The sequence below is a fragment of the Clupea harengus genome, chromosome 15, assembly GCF_900700415.2.
Source record: "Clupea harengus chromosome 15, Ch_v2.0.2, whole genome shotgun sequence".
NCBI lineage: Eukaryota > Metazoa > Chordata > Actinopteri > Clupeiformes > Clupeidae > Clupea > Clupea harengus.
This window is the reverse complement of record NC_045166.1, coordinates 6,280,440-6,305,379: the sequence shown is the minus strand read 5'-3', so window position 1 is coordinate 6,305,379 and position 24,940 is coordinate 6,280,440. Positions and strand designations below refer to the sequence as shown.

General features: G+C 43.6%; 2 protein-coding genes and 1 long non-coding RNA gene across 3 annotated transcripts; all 3 read right to left on the bottom strand.

Moving 5' to 3' along the window:
* Nucleotides 1–849: 849 nt before the first annotated feature.
* LOC116223782 lies at nt 850–1,974 on the bottom strand. The gene is made up of 2 exons (XR_004165267.2): nt 1,183–1,974; nt 850–1,137 (listed from the first exon to the last, which is right to left on the bottom strand). It is a non-coding gene; the product is annotated as an uncharacterized LOC116223782 (long non-coding RNA).
* Nucleotides 1,975–2,093: 119 nt separating this feature from the next.
* slc35b2 (solute carrier family 35 member B2) lies at nt 2,094–8,622 on the bottom strand. Its single transcript, XM_012826648.3, has 5 exons — nt 8,415–8,622; nt 8,213–8,318; nt 6,535–6,719; nt 6,264–6,424; nt 2,094–4,229 (listed from the first exon to the last, which is right to left on the bottom strand). The coding sequence occupies exons 2-5, from the start codon at nt 8,230–8,232 to the stop codon at nt 3,291–3,293; spliced, it is 1,305 nt and encodes a 434-aa protein (XP_012682102.1). The 5' UTR covers nt 8,233–8,318; nt 8,415–8,622; the 3' UTR covers nt 2,094–3,290.
* Nucleotides 8,623–11,595: 2,973 nt separating this feature from the next.
* On the bottom strand, nt 11,596–21,861 carry nfkbie (nuclear factor of kappa light polypeptide gene enhancer in B-cells inhibitor, epsilon). The gene is made up of 6 exons (XM_012826649.3): nt 21,125–21,861; nt 18,590–18,692; nt 16,615–16,825; nt 15,745–15,833; nt 14,258–14,506; nt 11,596–12,519 (listed from the first exon to the last, which is right to left on the bottom strand). The coding sequence occupies exons 1-6, from the start codon at nt 21,469–21,471 to the stop codon at nt 12,451–12,453; spliced, it is 1,068 nt and encodes a 355-aa protein (XP_012682103.1). The 5' UTR covers nt 21,472–21,861; the 3' UTR covers nt 11,596–12,450.
* Between the last annotated feature and the right edge of the window lie 3,079 nt (nt 21,862–24,940).

Below are 24,940 nucleotides of genomic sequence, written 5' to 3'. Positions count from 1 at the left end.
TTGAGTCGGACTGGAGATTTGGGACTCTTAATTTTGTTATTTATTTGTTGGCGCATTAACAATGTCTGACGAGCTGAAGGTCACTCCCTCCCTTATTTTGACCCATGACCTAATGCATCTGGTGTGCATGACCACAGATGACTATAAAAGGCAAGTATGGCGAGTAGCCTACACCTGTTTTTTCCCATATTGCGTCGCAATAGCATGTTTACAGTGATCATGTACCAGACAACTAATCAATGCTGACATTGTATGGTAGTAGATACATGCGTGAAGACACCTGACTTGGACATGTGACCAAAGACCTGACTTGGACTTGCAAAAAAAAAAGGACTTGTGAGCATCTCTGTGAGGCGATGAAAAGCACATTTGACAACTGTGGTTTAGTTCTCCAGATCCACCTGCATTTACATTGAGGTAGGTTTAGTTCAGTCTGTGGATATATGTAGATAACTCCCCATCGATCTCTCTCTCTCACACACTCTCACACACACACACACACACACACACACACACACACACACACACACACACACACACACAATCACTCGCTCTGTCTCTCTGTGTGCGTGTGAGTGAGTGTGAGTGCGAGGGCAGTGTTGAGGTTTGACGTGACTTTCTTTCTCATTAAAGTTAGTGTACTACCATGGAATTTGTATCCATGCCTATGCACACACACACACAACATGTAATGTATTATGACATTGTGAATGTGAACATTACCATGGTAGTACCCCCTGTGCAACACAAACCCACTCAACCATAGGCATTTGCAACAGTTGCTTCATGTATTTAAATGAATACCAACGCTTCTTTGTTGTATAATTAAAAACTCTAAAACAAGGGATATTAAGAGTATAAACAATAGTACATTAGTTTAATCGCATTTCTCTTGAATGTATTCCAAAATCCCCCCCCCCTCTTCCCTCCACCAGTCTTTCCCTCACATTCTTTAGAAAAGGGTGGGGTGAAGAACATCCAGAAGCCACAAAGTTATAAGACCTCTGGACGTCTTGACGATTCACATAAGGAGCGAATATATAAGACCTCCGGACATCTTGACGATTCACATAAGGAGCGAATATATAAGACCTCTGGACATCTTGACGATTCACATAAGGAGCGAATATATAAGACCTCTGGACATCTTGACGATTCACATAAGGAGCGAATATATAAGACCTCCGGACGTCTTGACGATTCACATAAGGAGCGAAAAGCACACACACGTTTCGCTAAGCTGCTCTCCCAGAGAGTGATGCATCGTTTGACACACAAAAAAAAGGAAATCAACAAGGAACAAAAACAAACAAAAAGAAAGTCTGGTGGATGGAACCCTAACCGGTACAGTACAGTATGGTAGAAGTGTTAACATCTGCGACAATTGCCAAATATACGGATTTAAATAACGTGACCAAAATCAATTGTAAACCAATATTAAAAATGCCATATTACAAAAACTATACACCATATCCAACCCTACTTGCATAGCAATTCCAACAAAAAGGTGAGGACTCTAGCACTCTACTCTACAGCCTTCGTGAGGTTTTCAATTAAGTGTTAAAATGTCTTTGAGACTTCAGGTGCAATAATCCAGTTTCATTCAGGAATACCAAACACATCTGTTAGTCAATGCCCCATATAAATGATTCAACAGAAAGATTATGCTATTCTTTTACCATGCTAACATTGCCTCCACACCAACCTCATTAAATGGAGAAATTAAATGCTTTTTGTTATGTTATGAGATTCCATCTGAGCCAGGTGAGCAGTGAAGATCTATGTTAGTGTTATTAGAAGGTTTCATTTGGTTCGATTGTAAAGCTAGACAAGAAGGATCAAATTATATAATAAAATCAATTACCTATTAAACAAATATGTAGCTCGATTGCTACAAACCTGTTATTCACACTAATGTGTTTGTGTGTGTGTGTGTGTGTGTATATATATATACACATATACATATATATATATATACACACACACACACACACACACATATATATATATATATATATATATATATATATATATATATATGAGTAAACAGCTGAAGAAAAGTTGCTAAAGACAATAAGCCCATGAAACGGTAGTTGGATTGAAGTTATGTTAATGAGTCCTTTAAGGTTTCCATCACACACTTACACAAATCAAACACACAAGTAAGGATTAAGGTCTGATATCAAGACATGACACACCAATCTGTGCATTCACAGTTCTATTCCATTCAGTAGGTCTACCTACTTGCTTCGCTATGCAGTTAAGTACTGCTGGGTGTGTACGGAGTATAATATCAATGTTTGTTTCCAAATAATCAGAACTGTGCCGTGACCAACACAATTAAGTCCCCTTTGTCAATGCAAGGCTTGCCTGTTTACACAGATTGCTATGACCAATAACATAACCACCCAACTCGTGAATCAAATACAATAGTTTATGGAGAAATATGATGGGGAAAGGGCCTTCTGCTTTAAACCCATCCATCGTGGGTTTCACCCTTTTGAACCCGACCTAAAACACCTTACAGGCTCCATGCATATTACTGCATGTTGTAACCTTCCTGGTATGTGAATTTGTCCGAATGCACAAGTTGGCTTTCACGGCTAGGCATAGCATTCATACATTCTTTACAACCGGTTGGACATAAGACGCGAAGGACGACTAGTATGGCATGATTGTCCTTAATGGGTAAACGTGTTGCAGCTAACGCCTCACAGGAAACGCATCAGCCTTCAGCTTTCACAACGCTACTGCAGAGACATGCACACATTAGGGGGAATGTGGATTTGTGTTACTTAACAGGAGCGTCCTACAACCGGATACGCAACACTCTGAGAACCAGCTGGCTCACTGGCTGTCTGGCTGGCTGGGTGGGTGTGTTTATGGTCACTCACACCACTCCACCAGCTCCAGCGAAAACCGCTCAAACGAGGAGGTGGCGGCGGTGCAAGTCAGTGACCCAGGCTTGTGTGTGCAACAATCATCTGGGCTGGGCTGGTACTACTACAGCCCACGTCCAATCCCTTATCATCACCAGAAGACTTTGAAAGGCATCATCCCTTTTTTTTCTCTTTTAGTACCCCTGTAACAGTACAAAATCAGCAACTGAAAAAATATTTAAAACATAAGAGAAGAAATACAAGTTGAACAAAGGAACAACCAAATCACAAAAAAAAAAACAAGAAAAAAAAAAACACCGGGACTGACAAAGCCACCACTAAAAATGTGGTGTCTGTACAAAAGTCTCTTCCTTTGACACCACCCCCCTCCCCCCGTCCTCGCTCTGCATCTCACACCTTCTGTATCGGAGGAGGCGCTGCCCTCTTGCCGGCCTTCTTGAGGCGGCTGCGGGCGTAGATGCGGAGGAAGAGCGCGAGGAAGACCACGCCGACGCCGAACCCACCCACGGTGGAGACGGCGTGGCCGTAGAGGAAGCAGGAGAGCAGGATGGCGAAGGCCTGCCGCAGCGTCATGATGATGGTGAAGACGGCAGCGCCGAACTGGCCGATGGTGTAAAAGATGAACAGCTGGCCGCACGCGGAGCACACCGACAGCAGCACGGCGTGGAAGGCGAACTCCGAGTGGCGGAGCATGAAGCTCACGGAGTTGAAGAAGGCGCCCTGCTCCAGCAGCGAGCCCACAGTGAGCATGCAGGAGAAGAGGTTGACGCCGAACATCATCTGCACCGACGACATCTTGTGCTTGAACAGGTTGTCCTGCCAGTTGGACGTGAAGCTGTCGAACACGATGTAGCCGGCCAGGATGAAGACGCCCGAGAAGGTGGTGACGGTGGACGGGTGCTTGTCGCTGGAGCTCGCCAGCAGGAACATGCTGACGCCCACGGAGATGAGCGCTGCGGTGAGGTACTCCCAGTACTCGTAGGTCTTGTGCGACACCAGCTTGCCCATGAGCATGACGGGGATGACCTTCGAGGCCTTAGCCAGCACCTGCGTGGGGAAGCTGATGTACTTGAGCGCCTCGTACTGGCACCAGCTGCTCAGGACGTTGGAGAGCGAGGCGAAGGAGTACTTGTACATGGGCGCCCCGTGCCGCGGCTGCTTGAAGAGCGCGCACCACAGGCCGGCCACCGTCAGCGCCAGGATGCGGTTCATGAACACCAGGAACTGCGAGTCCTTGAAACGCTCGCCGCCTTCCGCCCCGGCTTCGCCCACCCCGTATGAGCGCGTCATCACGCGCTCCTGCAGCACGCCCCATGTCAGGTAGGAGGCCTGGGGAATCAACCGCACAAAAACAAGCACACACATTAGAGGGATATACCAACTATGTTTCAGTCCGTGTGCAGAGATCAGAACTGGTTTCAATTTGATTAGTGGGATTTTCACCTTCTCTCCAACCCCCCCCTCTCTCTCTGAGTTCCATACAAATGGACCATAGGGAGGTGCTATAAGTACATTTTTTTTATTTTTTTCAGTATAAAGCATCTACAGGCCATACTTAAAACCGCATTACAGTATTTTATGTTATTTTATACAACAACATAAATGTATTGACCGCACCCGTGAACACAGTTTATTCAATGTTACAGCTGGTCTTGTAAAACTAAATGCCATGTAGTTGCAATGTGAGTGCTACTAGCCATTTAAAAGTTGTGTGAATTAGGGATGGGCATTTCAGACAAACTACTACACCCCGTCCTCGCACGCACGCATGCGCACACACTCTCACACTCTCACTCTCACTCTCACTCTCACTCTCACTCTCACTCTCACTCTCACTCTCACTCTCACTCTCACTCTCACTCTCACTCACACTCACACTCACACTCTCACTCACACTCACACTCACACTCACACTCTCACTCTCACTCACACTCTCACTCTCACTCTCACTCACACTCACACTCACACTCACACATGCAATCTCATTCCCTTTCACAGTGGATAGGATATCAGTGCTGTTGAAGGAGGATGGTAATGACTTAAAAGTTCAGTCATAGGCTGAACCAGTGGCCCAGTGATCCAATACATTCCCCCTCTATCATGGCCTTAGCCAATCGCTTTGCAGAGCGTAAAGGTTACAAGGACAAAACTTCATGGACAATTTTAATCAGCTCTGGAGCCAAAAGAAATCCAGACACATAGCACAGCCACAGCATTGCTTGCCAAAGGGCAATACTTTCAGTCTGCCAAAACTAGCAAAGGTCGTGACAAACCGCTTTCTTCAGATAATTTATAATTAGCCTCCTGACAAACCAGAACCAGAACCAGAACCATTGCCACTCCTCCCAACCCGTCCCCCATCTCACACTCAGCAAACAGTTTATCTGGTTCATATATTCATTAAAAACTATGGAAGGGCTCACAGGACATACAGTGCTTATATCTATTGATTCTCAGAGGCCGAGACCCTGTTTTGACTCTCATCTCAAGTCGTCTGCTCCACACTTAACTCAGGCCACTCTTGACTCTGCCTTTAACATCGCTGAGCTTCTGTAAACTTTGCTTTGAAATGGCCACAGCTAAAGCCATCGAGTAGTACACTGCAATTTTATATTCCCCTGTGTATTGTACAACTATAAAAAGTTTTCCTTTTGAACCTTTGCAGTTAATGATTCCTATCTAAGAACAATAAAAGGGCTCACAGTACATACAGTGCTTACTGATCTTTATAGTTTATGATACCTATATAAAACCATCTTACCTACATATAAAATGCGCTACAGTAGGCCAATACATTTCCTTTAAGTAATGGAAACAGAATCAAATTGTTATTGTTCACATTCCCCACTGCCACCTCGGAGCTGGTAATAGATCTGATAAACTGATAAATCCTGTTTCATAAATGTGCCTCATAACTCTGGGTACCCTGCACCACATGACTGTTCTCTCTGGTCCAATCATAAAACATATATAAACCAATCATTAGGAACCATTATGATGATCAGGATCAGGTAATCCTATAAGGGAAGACAAACCAATGCGAAAACACTTCAGTTTCACCACACCAGGCTGGATCTACTCTACCCTTGGGTCTAGCTGTGCACTAGTCACTGCAGACGATGCACTGGGATTTACACTTGTTTCTTTAACAGGCATTTTATCCAAAGCAACTTACAGTACAAAATACACGCTTCTTCAGTATATGTGCTCCCTGGGAATGAAACACATGATCTCAGCACCTTGCTCCTACCAGTTGAACAAGAACTTATTGCGGTTAGGCAGGTTCCTAATTGAGTGAAATGACAGAAATATTTAAGCGGCAGCTAAATATCACTATACTACCACAACCTGGAATATTCTCACCTGAAGTCCAGCCGCACAAAATACCAACTTAACGGCCTGGCGTGTGGAGGAAGAGGACTCTGCGTCATTCCTGGACGTAACAGACACATCATCCAGGAGACCTGTCTTTGCCTCGCTCCCAAACACACAGGCCTTTATAAGAGGGAAGCAAAGGCCGCGACCTAAGGGGGGTAGGGGGCGTATTTAATAAAGAAGCAGAATTTTATTTTTGAAGTTTAAGCGTTTGATTTAAGTATTCAATAAAATGCTTTGAAAATGGTAAATCCCTCACCGGTTTCTAAATAGTTGATCCTCTTGAAGTAGCTGATGAGAAAATAGCCTGGGATGATGATGGTGGCATAGCCTAGGATATTGAGGAAGAACCTGAAGAGCCACATGTCTTGCCAGCCTTCCAGTAGAGAGGACCCGTCTGACTCAGCAAGAGCCAGGGGCCAAGAGCCAAGCATGAGGACCAGCCTGGGGGGGGGGGGGGGGGGGGGGGGGGGGCACACGTAAAAGGGAAGGGAAGAATAAGGCAGAGTAAAGTGGTGAAACAAAGCACTACTATTAAGTTACTCCCAATAACAAGTGTCGAGGAAATAAGGATAAAACAAGATTTAGGGGTTCGTTTTTTTTATTATTTTATTCCAGGGTAAAAAGGTAACTTCGGACCCTTTAACACGGCGCATTTCAGATACAGCACTCTGTGTATGTCAGTGTGTGTGAGAGAGATTCTTAGAATAGGCCTCCTCCCTCAAGCCCATGCCCCAACAGAGCCTCTTTGTGTGGAAGCCCAGTGCCATCCAGGCCAATGGCAACACCAGCAGTGGCCCACTATGGAACAACCTGGCCTTTTGAACGGGCAGTTCATGAAACAAGGAGTTGATTGCCTTCTGATGAGATATTTGGATACATAAGCCTACCTTTATGGTAAATGTCATGCTGAATAAAAGGAAAGTCAACAGCTAAATCAACCAGCAAACTTTCAGTATTGTCTAGCGCCAACATTTATGAATAGGCAGGGTGGGCGCGTCTGCATTCACATGGATTCGGATTACATCCAGGATATGAATGCTGCTGTTGAGCAGAGAAATCTTAGGTAGGACAGCTAAGACCCATCAACCTTCCCGGATATTCTGCCAGCGTGGCCTAATAAGATAGAGGCTGATGCTTTCCCCTGTTGAAAAAAAAAAAGCTGAGGCTGGTCGTGTTCTAAATCAGGAATAACATTAGCCTGTTCACATACATATAGAAGGCAATAACTAGTCTACGATAGCCTAGGCTCAAGAAAACAAAACGTTATTGTTAATCGTAGTTGGGAAATGATAGATTCGCACGCAAACTAATGTTACTTACACAACATACATGACGTTTTAGAAAGGTATTGACTTCCCTTTACACATATGGCGCAAGCATTTAAGCTGATGGCTACGTTATATCTATCTAAAGCTATTTTGTTGACGTTAGACCCCAAAAGTAAGTGTGAATGATAAATGCATCCTGGCGTTAATGTTAGATGAAGTAGTTGTGGGTGAGTTAATGCTAGTAAGCTAGCAAGTTTACAAGTTGCTGTTTTACATTAGCAGCTGTCAATAGTAGCGCTAAATACCATGTCCTGCTATCGTTATCACGTATGGCTAGATGAAGGAGGTAACAACAGCGAATGTAACAAGTCGTTATCATTCTCTTCACTGCAATCGCACAACATAAACACCACGGGTTCTTCAAAAGCTAAAACTAAAATGGCCAAAGAGCTGGTCAATTTCAATGTAACTCACTTATGCTAAATAACTGTTAGCTGGCTAACGTTACCTAGAGGCAAGCTGACAACGAAGTGTTGACTGCCCTAGCAACCACGGAGAGGAACAAAAAATATATATATATACAAACAGCCAAGGCAGTTCAACCTGTCTATAGGTATTTAAGACCATCAAAGGACCGCTATATAATTCCAAGTATTAACCGCCTACCTCCATGAAAAAGATGGCATTTTCTCTCAACTCTTCTCGAGCTCTGAACACTGGCGTTTCAGAGACGCCACACACTTCCACCACCTTCGTTAGGTCCAAGCATGAACTGCGGAGAATCGATTCCAAATAACATTAGCAATATTACAGTGACATTGGCAGATCAAAGTATAATTTCGACATTGTCTCCACTCACTGCTCTCACCTGGACAGCTAGCGAGAAGTAAAGGCTTCACTTCAGTGTTCAACTCAGAATAGATCTCCTCCCTTGCCACTGCCAACAGAGTGCTGAAACCCGAGACCACCATGACAGACTATGGAGATGCCTGTTCTAGCCCAACACTGACACCATTTGGAAAGGAGGACTACCAACTATACACACTGCAAAGTCGGTTTCCATCTCCAAGCAGCCTACGTGGCTACGTAGTTCGATTTAAACAAGCTCTTTGCCATTAGCTGAGCGACATGACTTACTTACTTACTGTTTACGTCCACCCCTTAATAAACAGTAATATAATGGCATCATGTAGCTGAGAATCACACATTGCAAAATAGGGATCTCAGTTTTAATGCAACTCCCGTGTCCCATGCATGATTACTATGTTGTTAGACTAGTTTCAAAATTCGCAAATAAATGTAACACGATTCACAAATGTATTTTGTGATTCACATATACATCTTATGCGATTCACAAGTGTAAATGGTGTTAAATGTATTTCCTGACTAATGAACTCACAATTACAAACCGCTCAGCATTTGTGGATTTTTTTTAAACTTTCCTGATGTGCTTGATTCACAAATGCATCTTTTTCATAAGAACATTCTCTGCAGCCTATCATGTGTCTCTTTCAATTTCATCCAATCACAACAACGTAAATTCGAGGCATATAACTAAGGGTGAGGGTGTTTCTCAAAGTCAAGGACGCTTCCTTGGTAGGACGGGTCCCTCTGGGTCATTCAGAGGAGGCTAGACGCCTTCATCGAATTCGGAGAACAAACAATGGAACAGTCGAGTTTTCAAGTGTTTTTTTTTTATTTTTTAAAGGCTCTAATGAACATTAGCATATAAATTCAGCTGGCAGGAGAAGGGGTGATTTTCAGCATAACTTAGTGAAAATATTTAGTTTGTAGGTTACAGACAAAGTATTGTGTTTTAACATGAATAAATAAACCCATCTGTCTGGATTCCGTTAACCCAGCAGTGTTGGTCCAATTTACCCAGTGGCTGGGTTGAAATAGCAATGTTAAAACATTTGGATGGACTAGGTTGACCCAGCACTTTAATGCGTTTAATAGGCACGAGCAAGACTGCAAGAAGGAAGATAGTAGATGGTATCTCTTACACACACAGCTGACAGGAAATAGGGCTGCTGCTTAGCAAGGAAGTTATGTGCTTAAAGTGAGTTACCATTGCCGTTTGAGTTGGCTGCAGGGCACAGTGTTAAGGCAAGCAGGAACTGAAGATGAGATGACACAGTGTTCGGTTTACAGTTAAACCCCAACACTACTTAAATCATCTTGTGTTAAGGCAAGCAGGAACTGAAGATGAGATGACAGTGTTCGGTTTACAATTAAACCCCAACACTACTTAAATCATCTTGTGTTAAGGCAAGCAGGAACTGAAGATGAGATGACAGTGTTCGGTTTACAGTTAAACCCCAACACTACTTAAATCATCTTGTGTTAAGGCAAGCAGGAACTGAAGATGAGATGACAGTGTTCGGTTTACAGTTAAACCCCAACACTACTTAAATCATCTTGTGTTAAGGCAAGCAGGAACTGAAGAGGAGATGACAGTGTTCGGTTTACAGTTAAACCCCAACACTACCTAAATCATCTTGTGTTAAGGCAAGCAGGAACTGAAGATGAGATGACAGTGTTCGGTTTACAGTTAAACCCCAACACTACCTAAACCATCTTGTGTTAAGGCAAGCAGGAACTGAAGATGAGATGACGCAGTGTTCAGTTTACAGTTAAACCCCAACACTACTTAAATCATCTTGTGTGGTGTCAGCCAAAATTATGCATAAACATTTATAGAAAGTGTGCCTGTTTACCGAGGGCATGTAATCTCCACACTCCTTACAATATATTGTGCAAAGTGTGCTCAATGTCTTCGTGTGAGGACATTCAGTACAGTCTATGAGCAGATCTGGGGGAAAGTAAAGGGAAAAGGTTTATCTCTGGCAAACACCAAAGGTCAAAGGTTTTTATGTATGTAAAAAGAAAAGATGGAATGTATAAATAATTAGAACCTATATTTCTAGACTGAAGAGCGATGGCAGAATTAAGGTCTACAATAAAGCTGCATCACCTCGCTGTAGTGTACCTCTAAGTGTTGGTACGTAAGCATTTTTATAAACGGATTGACATATCAAAATGTAACAACTTAAAGCCCCATTCCGGGAGAATTGGTACTTTTTGCTACTAAGTTGCGGCGTGTAGCTCACTTTTACACCACAGTCGTATATACAAATCGCGCCTCGAGACCCCCTAATGGACAAGCTGAAGGATATGGAACTGGCAAAGACAACTGCAGAAGCCAAAGAAGCGTGTAGACTGACAAGGTAGAGTAATATCACACGATTTTACACACACATAACTCTGCATAGTTTTATTTATCAGACATGAACACTAACATAACCAAAGAATAACCACAAAAAAAGAAAGACAAATTTACATTTTGTTGAAATACTGCTTGCATTTTCAGCATATATACATTGTTTTCTAAGCATTTCAATGTGGAGTATGTGCAATCTAAGAAAATGTTGAGATGAATTTATTTGGATGCTAGCCTGAGATAGGATAGGTGGATGACTTTGGGCATCTGGAAAAACTACAAATCTCAGTGAGACAGGGATGACACCAGAAATGTGACAGCCTAAGTTGAATTCTTTCATAAATAACATGGGCAGGGACGTTTATGATGAAAACTAGCATAAACTTGATTGTTACAGCGCCACCTTGAAGTCAATGAGTGTAATTTTATGTGCTTGAGTAGTGAGTGAAATTTCCAACCCACCTGCCAATTTTGGTGTTTCTAGGCCTGTTTTTTTGCTGCACGTACACTTGTAGCGGATACAAATAAATAAATAAAATATAAAAATAAATACAAATAATTGGAACAAAACCAGCAGGGCTCCCGCAGCTTCACTAAAGATTTAGAGGCAGCTTCACTAAAGAGTTAGAGGCAGCTTCACGAGGCAGCTTCGCTAAAGAGTTAGAGGCAGCTTCGCTAAATAGTTAGAGGCAGCTTCGCTAAAGACAGCACTGAACAGAGGCAGCACTGAACAAATAGGGCTGACGTTGCCATAACCAACACCCGTTAAGATCTTCTCATCCGCATGGCTAAGCAAGTAACTTACAAAGAAATCAGACATGACAGATCATTTTATTTTTTTTTATTAGAAAACATAGACTACTGTTGTTAATTTGGAGAAACTAACTGAATGCCATCCAGTAAAACCCATCAGTTAACCCCTGACGATACTCACGACTCAAATGAACAGCGTATCTGTACAAGTATGATCATAACAAAATGAGGCACCAACTCGTACCCACATAGAGCCATCTTGGTATGATCGTTTATTTAAATAAGAAAAGTCTTCAGAATAGAGTGCATTTCTCAAATCAATGTCTTAGACACGGTTTACTGCCAAAGGCGATATATTTGTGAACAACGTATTAGTTTCAACTGACCAGGGTATATTTCCATTGTTTCCATATTTCCTAGTGACAAATCTGAGAGCACTGCACTTGAGACAATGTAACATAAAAACAATTCCAGCCAACTGAAATTTACAATTTACAAGGTAGAGATGATCTAACACTAACTTGCTGGGCACAAGTGGTTGAAAGCATTCCTCCCATCCTATAAAACTACTGTTAAATCATACACAGCAAAACTTTTCCATTACAAGATGCACAAAGGCCTATGATGTATAACTTATTTCAGAAAAGAGAAAAATAGCCTGATTAGATCAACATACTGTATACTATAACAATCAACTTGACAGACTGTCTTTAAATATTTGTACCTTTAATGGTGTAAGATTTCTTCAAGCCACGATGATGAAAATTCATGATATGTACTTCAATCCTAAGGACTTGAAGCAGTAGTTGCTTTGGATAGAGATACTGTTTTCTATACATATTTAAATATCTACAGATATTATGAGGTTCCCAGTGAGTGAAAGGCATTTTGGCTTGTTCTATGAGCGTGCCTCGTCTTGCTCTTTGATCTAGAAATTCACCCCGACCACGGACCTTCCAGAGATCTGAATGTCATCAAAGGGGAACAGGGCAAGGATCTGTAGGTCAAGAAAAAAATTGTCACATTTCACATAAACAATAGTCAAATATAGCCTACAATGCAGATCACCTGTACATTACGCAGTTTGATAAAGACGCGTCCACATCCAGGCATATCATCCACATTAATTCTCTTGCATTCAACCCTGTGCTTGTGTGTAATGTGTGAACCATTATCCTCAATTAGACAATGTAATCTATTTACTTACAGAAATATTTGTTTTAAGTGACCCACATGAACTGTCACTTGTACAGTTGAGTTTAGAAGTTTACAGACACTTTTACTTAAGACATTCAAACTTAAAACAAAAAAACTTCAGAGGCACTTCCTGTTACCATAAATGTCTTTTGGCATGTAAGTTAGGATATCTACTTCATTTAGAATATAAGTAATTTTCCCACAGTTGATCAGAGACAAATTTATTTTGCTTTTAATTCACAAAATCACAATTCCAGTGGGTCAAAAGTCAACATACACCAAGTTCACTGTCTCTTTAAACAGCCTGGAAGCTTCTGGATACCGATGTCATGACTTTGGAAGCTTCAGATTGGCTAACGGTAATTAGTGGGAGTCAATTAGGGGTGTACTCGTGGCTGTCTTTAGGGCATCCCTTCAGACACAGTGTCCTTTGGCTTATCATGGGGAAATCTAAAGAGATCAGCCAAGACCTTAGAAAAAAAATATTGACTTCCACAAGTCTGGTTTCTGTTCAAAAGTTCAAAAGTTCAAAAGCATCAAAGGACAAAAGTCAAGGAACTGTTGAAATTGTTGGAGGCGACTGGTACAAAAGTATCTCCATCCCCAGTAAAGAGAGTGCTGTATGGTCATAACCCGAAAGGCTGTTCCTGGAGGAGGAGGCCACTTCTCCAAGACCGGCATAAAAAAGCAAGACTAAAGTTTGCAGATCTTACCGTTAGGAGGGATGTTCTCTGGTTAGATTAGAATGCAAATAGTTGGTCCTTAATGATCAACGTTATGTATGGCGGAAGAAGGAGAAGGCTTGTAAACCATAGAACACCATCCCAACCGTAATGAACACCATCCCAACCGTAAAGAACACCATCCCAACCGTAAAGCACGGGGGTGGCAGCATCATGTTGTGTGGGGTGGTTCTGTTTTGCTGCAAGAGGAACTGGTGTACTTCATCAAATTGGTGGCATCAAGAATTATGTGGATGTTTTGAAACTTCATCCTGAAGACATCAGCCAGAAGGCTAACGCTTGGACGCAAATGGGCATTTCAGCAGGACCTCCAAAATGGTGACAAAATGGCTTGTGGGCAACTGAGTAAAGGTTTGGAGTGGCCATTATGAAGTCCTGTCCTTAATCCAACAGAAAATGTGTGGGCTGAACCTGAAAAGGCAGGTTTGTGCAAAGAGGCCCACAAACCTGAGTTCTGCCAGGAGGACTAGGGCAGAGTGTTGTGTTGTGAAAGGCTACCCCGAACGTTTGATTCAGGTTACACAACTTAGAGGCAGTGCAACTAAATATTAACAAAGTGTATGTACATTTTTGACCCTCTGAGAATGTGATAAAAGCTGAAAGTAATAATCGTCTCTACTATTACTCTGGAATTTCCCATCATCAAAATGAACTAGTTGGACTAACTAACAGAGAGGATATATATTGAGCTGAAATGTTCAGATTGAGTTTGAGTTGAATTGAGTTTGAATGCACTTAGCCAATGTGTGTGTAAACATCCGCCCTCAACTATACCTCTAAGAGGTCAAGACTTACGTCATCGTTTCCATCGGCGAGGTCTAGCGCTGTCTCGTCCTCCATGTTCCTGATCATCTGGTCGGCGCCCGAATGGCACAGAAGGTTGGCAATGGTGGCGTCTTGCCTGCCAACGGCCAGGTGCAGCGGCGTGCAGCCATTGAACATGGCAGCGTCGACGTTCGCCCCCTTGTTCAGCAGCAGGGTCACGGCCGTGACGTCGTGGAGCTCCACAGCCATGTGTAGCGGGGTCTTGCCACTCGTCCCTTCCTGGTGTGCAGGCAGGGGATGAAGTTTGTCAAAACAGACACATATTGATGAACAATATTATATTATATAACTAACTGTAAACAGTAAACTAACTGCAGCCTCAGAGGAAGCCAAAGACAAAAACTCTCGATTATATTTAACTGATGAAAATGATTTTAACATGATAATCTGTCAAAAATAATACTTTATGAATAAAATAATACAAAAAGCAAAAATCATTGCTGTGACACATGAAATTATGAAATAATGCCCCTACTCAGAACTGACATGAGGGAACTGACTAAATCAAATTAAAACAAAAGAAAGGATGCTGGGAAGAATGGCCATAGGCTGTGTCTCAGAGGAGAGCGCTCATAGAGACATAAGGACCACGGGAGATGTAATAAAAATAGGGAATCAAGTGAGAGGGCGGGAAGTGTAAAATGACACATAATATGAGACTAACAAGAAATACAAGCTGTCTGGCAGCCACACGGTCACAAGTTAACACTTCATCACCCATGAGAACGGGGAAAAAAAACACAATGAGCGCTCTGGTACCAAATCTCTCAAGACTCCCTCATTAATACACTTAAGTTTCAGTTAGGTTGATTTGGTCAGTGATTTCGAAAAGACTGAAACGGCAGATTTTCCGCAGCTTGGTAATAGGGCTCAGCATTGTGCCTCGTCCCAATGACCCTTAATAACTCTGTGGATCTGAAATGGCCGTTGTTCCGGACCTCTTCCTGTGGTCATACGAGAGGCCTGGCAGAAGCGGGGGGACGCCAGAAAAAGTCCCTGCACATCGTCAGCCCTCTGGGCCCGGCTTTACTGCCCCGACTCCAGTTACAGCCTCATGAATCTTACAAGACCCAGTCACCTCGTCTCACAGCGGCCTTCAGACAGAAGTGGTACTCTCTGTTCTTACACTGACTGAATCTCTGACTGAAGTTCTGTCTGATCTTCTCACAATGCAGCATTTTTTTTGGAAAGAATTATGAATTCTTGAATGGTAACTCATTGAAGTAATAATACCTTCAGGAGCTTTGGACTGCAACTCTAACGTAATCAAATTCATGTTTCAAGAAGAGTCAAACTGATCAGAACTGTCCAAATGTACCACCACATAGAGTAGTGCCAGTACAATGAATTGAGAGTTTCCCAAGCCTCTTGGCATCAAAGAAGACAGAGATGAGCTCCAGGTGAAAGGTCTGAAGCACAGTCCTCCTCCACATCGCTGCACACAATTCCAAGCTCACCTGTGCGTTCAGGTAGGCGCCCTTCTTGATGAGGACCTTCATGAGCCGATGGCGTCTGCGCAGCGTAGCCAGGTGGAGACAGGTGATACCTGAGAGCAGGGATGTACACGTAAATCACGTCTGTCTGAACAGTACATGCATTTAGAACTTGAAAATGTGAAGGTTTGCCAAAAGATGTGGACTTTTCAGGCACATTAATCTGTGTGTTCTTCAATAGTGGCGGATGAAGAACACATTGGTTGGTAAAGCTGTAACAAACCTAATGGCATGACATGCTGCGTGCACCCCAAGGCGTTTTGCTATGGCCATTTGCCTGATTTGTTTCAATGATTGCGCTTTTCCACAGATTAATAACATTAATTTCACAGAGCATACCATCAAGGTCAACAGAAGAGCCTATAGAGAATATGTTTATACAATAAGAAAAGGCATAGACAAGAACTCAACATAGGTCTACCTATGTAAGTTTACCCATCTCCCCTGTGTACAAACTATTTGATTTGTTCATATTCAATCGGCAAAATTACTGGCGGTCAGCCAAACATTTTCAGCTGCATTTCAAACATCCCAGGGGTGGAGAGTTATGATTTATGACATCAGTCTGTGTATACCCTGGGGAAATTATGCTGTTTAAGCAAACAAGATTCAGAGAGAGAGAGAGAGAGAGAGAGAGAGAGAGACTGATGGGTGGTAGTGGGGGATGAGCAGTCATGTTATGTGAAACCTACTGACAGTTTGTTCAGTTGGTAAAAGGTCTGTGGACCAGTGCCAACTATGCACTAGCCACCACTTCTTGGCAATAACCTTTTCGCATACATTTCCCATAATGCACTTCCACACAGTGACAAACACATCCCAGAAGACACTCACCTCTCCAGTTCTGGGCTTCCAGTACCAGGATGAGCTGGCTGGGCGGGATATCCCGGGTCATCTCACTGGCACACTCCCCACGGCCCTGCTCACAGGCAACGTGGAGCGGGGTGTTCCCATCGTGGTCCTGCAGGGCCAGACTGGCCCCCCTCTCCACCAGCCTCCGCACCACCGGCGGCAGGTCCAGGTACGTGGCCAGGTGTAATGGTGTCTGGAGGAACCAAACAGAAATGGAAGAAGTTCCTTCATTACGTCCAGGCACTGGCCCTCAAAACCCACCTCTTCAGCCTTGCCTTGCTCAACTAACCCCCACCCCATGTTTTTATGTTTTTATGTTTTAATGTGTTATTATTGTACCTTTTAATGTCTTTATTCCACAGTATGTTAAGCGTCTTTGAGAACTTGGAAAAGAGCAGAAATACTAAGAAAACAGAATTCATCGGAAGGTACACTCCAACCAAAATGTATGTTGATGCAATAATAATAAATAAATATAATAAATAAATATGTAAATAAAATAATAAATATAATACATTTATTTGATATGGTGCTTTTCAGGTAATTAAATATACAAGAAGCAGAATAAGACACAAAAGAGCTACACAATTAAGGAAGGTTAAGAAGCAAAGGCAGAAAAGAAGTGGGAGTCTAGCCAATTAGCCACGTGTCAACAAACCCCACTGGCTCAAAGGCTGGGGTGGTTGAACACAGGTTGGAGGGGGTCACAGACTAGGCTGGGGTGGTGGGACACAGGTTGGACGGGGTCACGGACTAGGCTGGGGTGGTGGGACACAGGTTGGAAGGGGTCGCGGACTAGGCTGGGGTGGTGGGACACAGGTTGGAAGGGGTCACGGACTAGGCATCTACGGTGCAGAAACAGGGAGGGTGATTGGAGGTTGAAAGTAGAGAGGGAGGTTTGAGGTTAGATTTGGAGAAGTAGAGACTGGCAATGTTACATGAAAACAGGGAAAGAAAGGTCCTGAGTGCTAACCACTCAAAGGGCACCGACCTTAATGGACAGTGGAGGAGGGTTGTGATGAATAGATTTGCAGAAGGAGGCAGCGTGATGCGTGGTTAAAACCAACATTTGTGTGTGTGGGGGGCACATGAATCAGTGATTGCAGACTGAGTGATTGAGCCATTATTCATTGAGAAACAAGAGTCCTCCAGTCTGTGACTGTGGGGTGACGCTTCTGGAGCTTACTCAATGCTGGAGCGCACACTGACCACCAAGAGGAAATCAGCTAATGAGATTGGCTTATTGTTTGCGTGGCTTTTGGTAACCTCTTCGACTCAGAGAGAAACAGCGTTCCATGAGTCATAGTCTAAAATGCTGACTGCCACTTCAAGCCTGCTTCTGCCTGTGGACCAAACAAGGACTTTTCTCGAGTGTTGGATCATCTCTGTAAAAGAGTTCCGTGTCCACATTTTTGTTTAATGGAAAAAGGATAGCAGAGCAAAGGTTGGATGATAGTAGAGGGAAGTACCCAGGTGTTCTCTGGGTGGCCTGATATCTTTCCATTTGTTGTTCATTTCTACCTTTCGTTTTCGCTTTACCTTATATCACCACGAGAGCTAAACAGATACCAATGGACCAAACTACATAACAATCCAAAGCCTTACAAACACAACCAGCTATGTCACTGATTACAAAATCAACCTGTAGGTTCTCAGTAACATCTTTTTTTTTTTAAGTATAAATGTATATATATGTTAAAGTTTATGAGAATCTGTTTCAAAATGTAAGTACTCACACTCCTCACCAACAAGTACATACCCTAACCTACTTTCTCAATGGCGACATATTTTTAGTCAATGAAAGGGGAGTTCCAGACTTACTTCCTCATGAAAGCACCTGAGAATATACACGATAGAAAGCTCAGAGGTAGGTTCAGATCATGAATCTAGAGGGACAGAAACTCACCCAGGGAATCACAGTGCAAACAGGGTTTATGAGGCATGTTGCAGAGTTTACCTGATATAAGTTGTTCTGAAGGTTCAGGATCTCTTTGGGAAACAGCTTGATCAACTGATCTGCAAAATCTACAGCCTCGTGGATTATGGCTAGGTGCAGGATGCTGCAGATAGACAAGAGGGGTTTCCAGTTAATGTCAAGATCAGTTTACCATTTAAGCATGAATGTAGGTGTAACACTTTTCATTCGACTCAGAAGAAGAATGGTGTCAAAGGGAAATAAAAAGAGAGAGGAGGGAAAAATGTGGCGAGAAATACTGAGAAATGTCTGAACAAAAGATCGGCATCAACCGGCACACAGGTAGTGGAAGGGTGTCAAAACACAGCGGTTAAAGTTGCGCAACATTGGAACTTTGGCCACAATGTTCAAATCAACGTGCAAAGTGTTTCCAGAGACCTGAGGTTATTCAAGTTCTCCATAATGTGGTGATGATCATCGTAGAACACTTAATGATCATCATCATCATCATATTGCACTTTAAATGCTTAAAGTGAGAATGCGCATCAAATACTTCAAATATTAATTCAAAAAAGGTTCCCCTGAAGCATAGGCAAGTTACAGGGAACAATAAGGGTTGAAAAAAAAAAAAACAGGAAATGTTACCCTAGTGCCACCAGATATCATTTTTTTTTTTTGTAAATGTTCCAGTACTTCCAGTGTAACTACTAGCAGCCACACATAAGATGGTTCCCGTGGATAATGTGAGAACTAAAGTAAAAGGTTCTACTTCAAATCCTGTTCAGCCCTAAATAACCACTGTTGCCATTTAAGGGTTCCTTCTTTATTTTTTTTTTTTATTAGAACCTTCAAAATGGGTTGTATGTAAAGCCCCTTCCATTTTAATGTATAACATCACAAATTACTCTATGATGCATTAGACTGATAGGTAACCGATTCTCTAACTGTAGATGTAAAAAAAAAGCGCTATTCTTATTTGCATTAAGCACATGTTCAGGCACTCTCTTTTCCCATGCAAAAGAGGCATTCTAGAGATTCACTGCATGCGATGACCTGTCTTAACCTCAATGTTGGCCTTCAGACAGTCAGCTAAGTGAAAGCAGTTCATTAGTTTTAACTATCTCTACAAACGTTGTCTGTTTTAAACAGTAATTTGCTCATGGGCCGTTATTACACCGTTTTGTACACTTTCGGGCACTGAAATGACTTTATACTCCCCAAACATAATTTACTATGATTGAAGGTGTGGGAATCACAGCCTTGGGGTTGGTCACCTTTATGGGCTGGAGGCCCAGACGAGATAAGTTTCCATGTTCTTTGCACACCCTTTATTTAAGTTGTATTTTATGGGACAAGTAGATGTAGTGTGATAATGTGTAGCTTACTCCATAACATAAAGATGTATAGGACAGACAATGAGATTCCAAGAGGGACAGCAGTCTCGTGTCACAGAAACACTTTGGTGATGTGATGTAGCCTCTACAACCACAAGACTGTTTCCTTGAGACGCAGACATCAAAATGTCACAAAACAGGGTCGTAAAAAAACATGCCACTGTTATGTCACGAATGAATGTACATCTAGGCTATAGCAGGAGACGGAAATAAACAAAGGAAACCTGTCTGGTGGGAAATGTGAAAAGTGGCACGGACATCTTGAAGCATATAGCCTACTTATAATCAGTTAAGCGTGCATAAACATGTATGCAAAAAGAAGTGTGCACTTCATGCTTTCTTATGTCTGCAGGTGTGTGCGTGTGTGCGTGCGTGCGTGTGTGTGTGTGTGTTTGAGATCTGGAGGCCAGAGAGGGGTATCAGAATGTGTCCAGCCCAGCGAGGGAAATTCCATTATTCTATACTTCTGCTTTCTGTGACAGACACTGACACCAGCAGACAGACGGCTTTAAGTTCCTACTCACGACAAAAAAAAAAAATAATAATAATAATAAATTTAAAAAAAACACTCACGTTTAAGGTCTGTTTTTTTTTTTTAAATTAAAAGGTATACGTCATAGAGCCTTCCTTGTTAAGAACTACTCAACTTACTTTTGAAACACAAAGCCGTAGGCCTATCAGATTGTTCTCTAACTGCAGAAGAGGAAATTCGTTTAATATTTCGAAACCAGCTAGTTTGGTTGGGGGGCCGTCGGCTTTACGTCAGCTGCAATATCTTGGTTTATACTTTGTAGGTGACATGTCATTAACTGTGTTGGTTGAAGTGAAATGATATCGCTGGCCTTCAAAAAAAAACTTTAGTTTTAATTTCGTAAACTTTCGTTAAGTTCAGTTTTGAAAGCTTTAGTTTCGTACACAATTTAAATTGCAATTACATTAGGCTACAGTGGACATACAAAGGCGTGGTTAGATCAACCTCGTGGTCTAAATATAGGATATTAAATAGACCACAATGCCTCCAGATTTTCAAGGCTACCCGATCTGCTTGCATATGCGCAGACTGCAACACTAATGGAGTGAATACTAGGCAGTTGTCAACAACAGCCTTGTACATCCCCCTGAACAAGTATTTTTGCAGACATGTAAAATAATCAGTGAATTTGGCAAGAACACAAATACATACGTGTCTCCATCATCTGTAATGGTGGTTAGAGGATTAACTTCCTGTTCCTTGTGATCATTGTGGGTCTCGGCGTTCTCCGTGTCATCAGAGCCTGGAGTCAAGCAACTCTTTAAAATGACAGTAATGTTGTCGACTGTGATAGAGGATGAAGTGTACGCAGAGTCATTGCGTTCCTCGGTCACGCTGTCGAGTTTGTCTTTAGCATCTCCATCATCCGGATTCAGTTCTTGTGTAGGCTTGGAATAATGCTCGTCTTTAGTGAGTGACTTGAAAGAGTCGATACCAGAGTCAATTCGGTTATCCTCTAACAAATCAACTTTCCCCTTCTCCTCGTCGCCGCTCGCCATAATGCAGTCAGATGTTGACCTGCTCCCGACGATGTACCCGGCGCTTTGGAGTGGGCCCGCTCCAAATAGATGAAGTTGATCTCACCTGAAATATAGCCGTTCCGTCGTGAAACCACAGGGACGAGATATTGTTACGTTTCATGCCAACACCGATAGCTCCGCGTTTACCTCGGGCCAAAAAAAGAGAGAAACTCTTATGCTTTCAAACTCCCGAAAAGTCTTGCAGTTGTAGGCTACGCATACGGCTACTAAAAGTTGCCACATTAGCTAGAGTCTGACGTCAAATCATTTTGGAACATTGAAAACTTATTTTAAGCCTGCCTAGCTCAGAGCATGTGAGCTGCTCACAGGAGAGGGAAGCGCCATGTGAATGAGCTACTCTGAGCGCAAGGCAGAAGCTGTTTTTGTTGGGGGGATTCCCCAAAGGGAGTGGCATGTTATTATAAGCCTATTCCAGTTCCTTTGCACTTTGGAGTGTCCCTGGCTTCACCAGATCAGTTGACCTAGACTAGTTTACAGCTTCGCTTGGATTTGAACAGGATATTCAAGAATTAGGCAATTCAATTTGAAATTGTGAGAATGCTCATCATCTTCTACAAGACATCACAAAAAACTGTGCTGAACATTTGACCGCTCACAAAAAGACATAACGTAACTATATTAAATTCTGACTAAAACAAAACATTGTAGATGGACATTATAACAGTTTAGATTAAAATGCTGCTGCCTTGCACGGCTTCAATGTTTTCCATGTTTGACCAGAAGGGGGCAATAAAAACATGAAAAAGATGGCTCAGCAGATGGTTACACTACTAATACGGCCTGCTCTAGGTTGACTCTCCCGAGCAAAACTACTGTCTTGACGTCAGCTGAAAAAGAATCCTAGTTTTTGCAGTGGAAGAGACTTTGTATGACAGGGATGGCCTGTGTCTAGTCTTGTGATGAATAGGCTGGGCGCCCTCCTTCTTCGATGTTTCGCTGATTGACCCACGACACCTCCAGAGGGTTCAGCAGTGAGATCCGGCGTCCCGGGCTCACTCCCTAGATGCCATCACTCATCCGACAGCCCAGGCGGAGTCCTTCCTCTTTATCCACAGCCACTGACTTCCCTTTTCAGCAGCCCTGGAAAGGTCTTTGACTGCCTGCCTTGTGGGCCTTCCCCCGCACTCCCATCTCTCGAAGAAGCCTGGATGTTGAGGTGGCTACAAATCCTCTGCAGCCTACTTCAACTGGGCAGACCTTAGCTTTCCAGCCTCGTTGTTGTGCGTCTGCTGCAAGGTCCGCATACCTTAGCTTCTTGCGCTCGTAAGCCTCTTCCACCGCACTCTCCCAGGGCACCGTGAGCTCGACGATATAGACCTGCTTGAGTGAGGCCGACCAAAGCACAAGGTCTGGTCGCAGATTTGATGTTGCTATTTCTGCTGGAAATCGGAGCTTCTGGCCTAGGTCTGCCAGCATCTTCCAGTCCCGTGCCCCACCTAGCTGTCCAGTTTCTGGTCTTGTGGTGGTGAGAGTGGCTTGGCCCCCGCCCTCCCGGACAAATGTTGTTGCCGGCCTACGAGATGGTGGAGGAAGGGCATTGACGCTCATCCGTCGACTCTCCATCACTGCCGCAAGACACTGTAGCACCTGGTTGTGCCGCCAGGTGTACCGGCCTTGAGTGAGGCCGGTCTTGCAGCCCACCAGGATGTGCTTTAGTGTAGCTGGAGTCGGGCAGAGGGAGCATGTCGGGTCTTCTCCGTACCACTGGCTAAGATTCTTGGGAGACGGCAGTACATCATAAGCGGCCCTGATGGTGAAGCTAGCCTTAAATGCCTCCATCTCCCACAGCTCCTGCCAGGAGATCTTCCTCTTCTCCACTCCCTCCCAAGTCATCCACTGCCCCTGCTTTGCCTGTGAAACAGCTTTTGCACACCTTGCTGCCTCCTCTTGCTGACGTACCTCCTGGACCACCAGCTTGCGTCTCTGGAACGGAGTAGCCTTGTTCCAGGCCGGTGTACTGGCTCCGGCTCCAAGACCACTCCTCCCGTGCTGCACTCGGCCCACGATGTCCCTGTGCTTGAGTGCTGCCTTTGCCTGCTTGGTTGCTTCCAGTGGGGTCCACTTCCTCCCAGTAGCCAGGATGGGTGCAGCTTGGGCTACAAATGGATCACTCAAATCCAATAGCATCATCTCCAGTCTAACTTTGGCGCATTTATACTCCTCTGCTAGACTGGAAATGGGCAGTTCTAATACTCCTTTGCCATAGAGCCCTATACTGCTGAGGCACCTGGGAAGCCCAAGCCACTTCCTTGCATATGAGCTGACCAGCCTCTCCAGCTTTTCCACCTTTGAGATCGGGACTTCATACATGGTAAGTGGCCATAAGAGGCGTGGAAGGAGCCCAAACTGCATACACCAGAGCTTCAACTTGCCAGGTAGTGCGGTTCTGTTGATGTTCTCCAGGCCGCTGGCTACATCCTTCCTGAGCTGATCTACTTGCTCTTTGTCCTTAAGGGAGGCATCATACCATCGGCCAAGGCTCTTCACAGGCTTCTCAGAGACAGTTGGAATAGGCTCATCGCCAATGAGTGGTGCATTAAGTGTCTCTACTGTACTGTCGGTTGGGTAGTTTCCTGTCTGTGCACCTCACTACCAGTCAACGTGTAGAGAATGTCGTGGTGAATAGTGGTTGCTACGTCGCATCTTCTAGGTGGGTGAATCCCACGAGTGGTAGTGGTGGTGAGATGGTATATGATATGTGTAAATCACTTTATGTACTGAGGGAATCCGTTTAGTATAGAATTAAACCATTCATTCAAAAAGACAAGATTCACACCACCTTGCTTCATAAAGTTACTTCCTTCTGACTCTGTTGTGATTAGTAAGCCATAGTAAAGGCACACGAGGGGAGAGTGCCCATGAATCCAATTACACACACGCAGTAGGCTCTATGACATTTTCGCCACTTTCTGGATATAGGGGATAATAGTGTTTGTATGATCTAATGTTTGGTGCACAGTGGTAAATCCAGTGTAGAGGGAGCGGTTTGATGTTGGATTGCTGAGGTCTCTTGGTGATGTGCACTGAATGGAGTTGAAGTCTTCTCAGTGCCCCAGCATGGTCACTTGTTTTGGGGTACAGCTTTTGTTCAGAGGGGGTCTCTCACAATGTCGTGTGTGTGTGTGTGTGTGTGTGTGTGTGTGTGTGTGCACGTGTGCGTGCGCGCGCGCGCGCCTGTGTGTGGTTGTGTGTGTGTGTGTGTGTGCGGGTGTGTGTGCGTGTGTGTGTGTGTGTGTGTGTGTGTGTGTGTGTTTGTGTGTGTGTGCCTGTGGCGCCTAATGAACCAGGATCACCACAGGTTTGGAGCTCAGAGAGTGGGTCTGGCAGCGCCAGGCCTCTTCATGAGGTCTTAGGCATCAGTCATACAGTGAACAGTGATAAAGTGCACTGTAAACAAATCCTTTTACAATCCACATTCTGAATATAA

Bases quoted from the DNA above. Each gene is read 5' to 3' on its own strand.
- slc35b2 (XM_012826648.3), bottom strand. From the start codon at position 8,232: ATGCCATCTTTTTCATGGAG. The intron at 6,425-6,534 runs GTGAGGGATTTA...TACCCCCCTTAG, and splicing joins GATCAACTATTTAGAAACCG to GTCGCGGCCTTTGCTTCCCT. The intron at 4,230-6,263 runs GTGAGAATATTC...TTGATTCCCCAG, and splicing joins TTTGTGCGGCTGGACTTCAG to GCCTCCTACCTGACATGGGG.
- nfkbie (XM_012826649.3), bottom strand. From the start codon at position 21,471: ATGGCGAGCGGCGACGAGGAGAAGGGGAAAGTTGATTTGTTAGAGGAT. The intron at 18,693-21,124 runs GTATGTATTTGT...GTCTATCTGCAG, and splicing joins ATTACAGATGATGGAGACAC to CATCCTGCACCTAGCCATAA. The intron at 12,520-14,257 runs GTAAGTCTTGAC...CTTGACCTACAG, and splicing joins TCGCCGATGGAAACGATGAC to ATCCTTGCCCTGTTCCCCTT.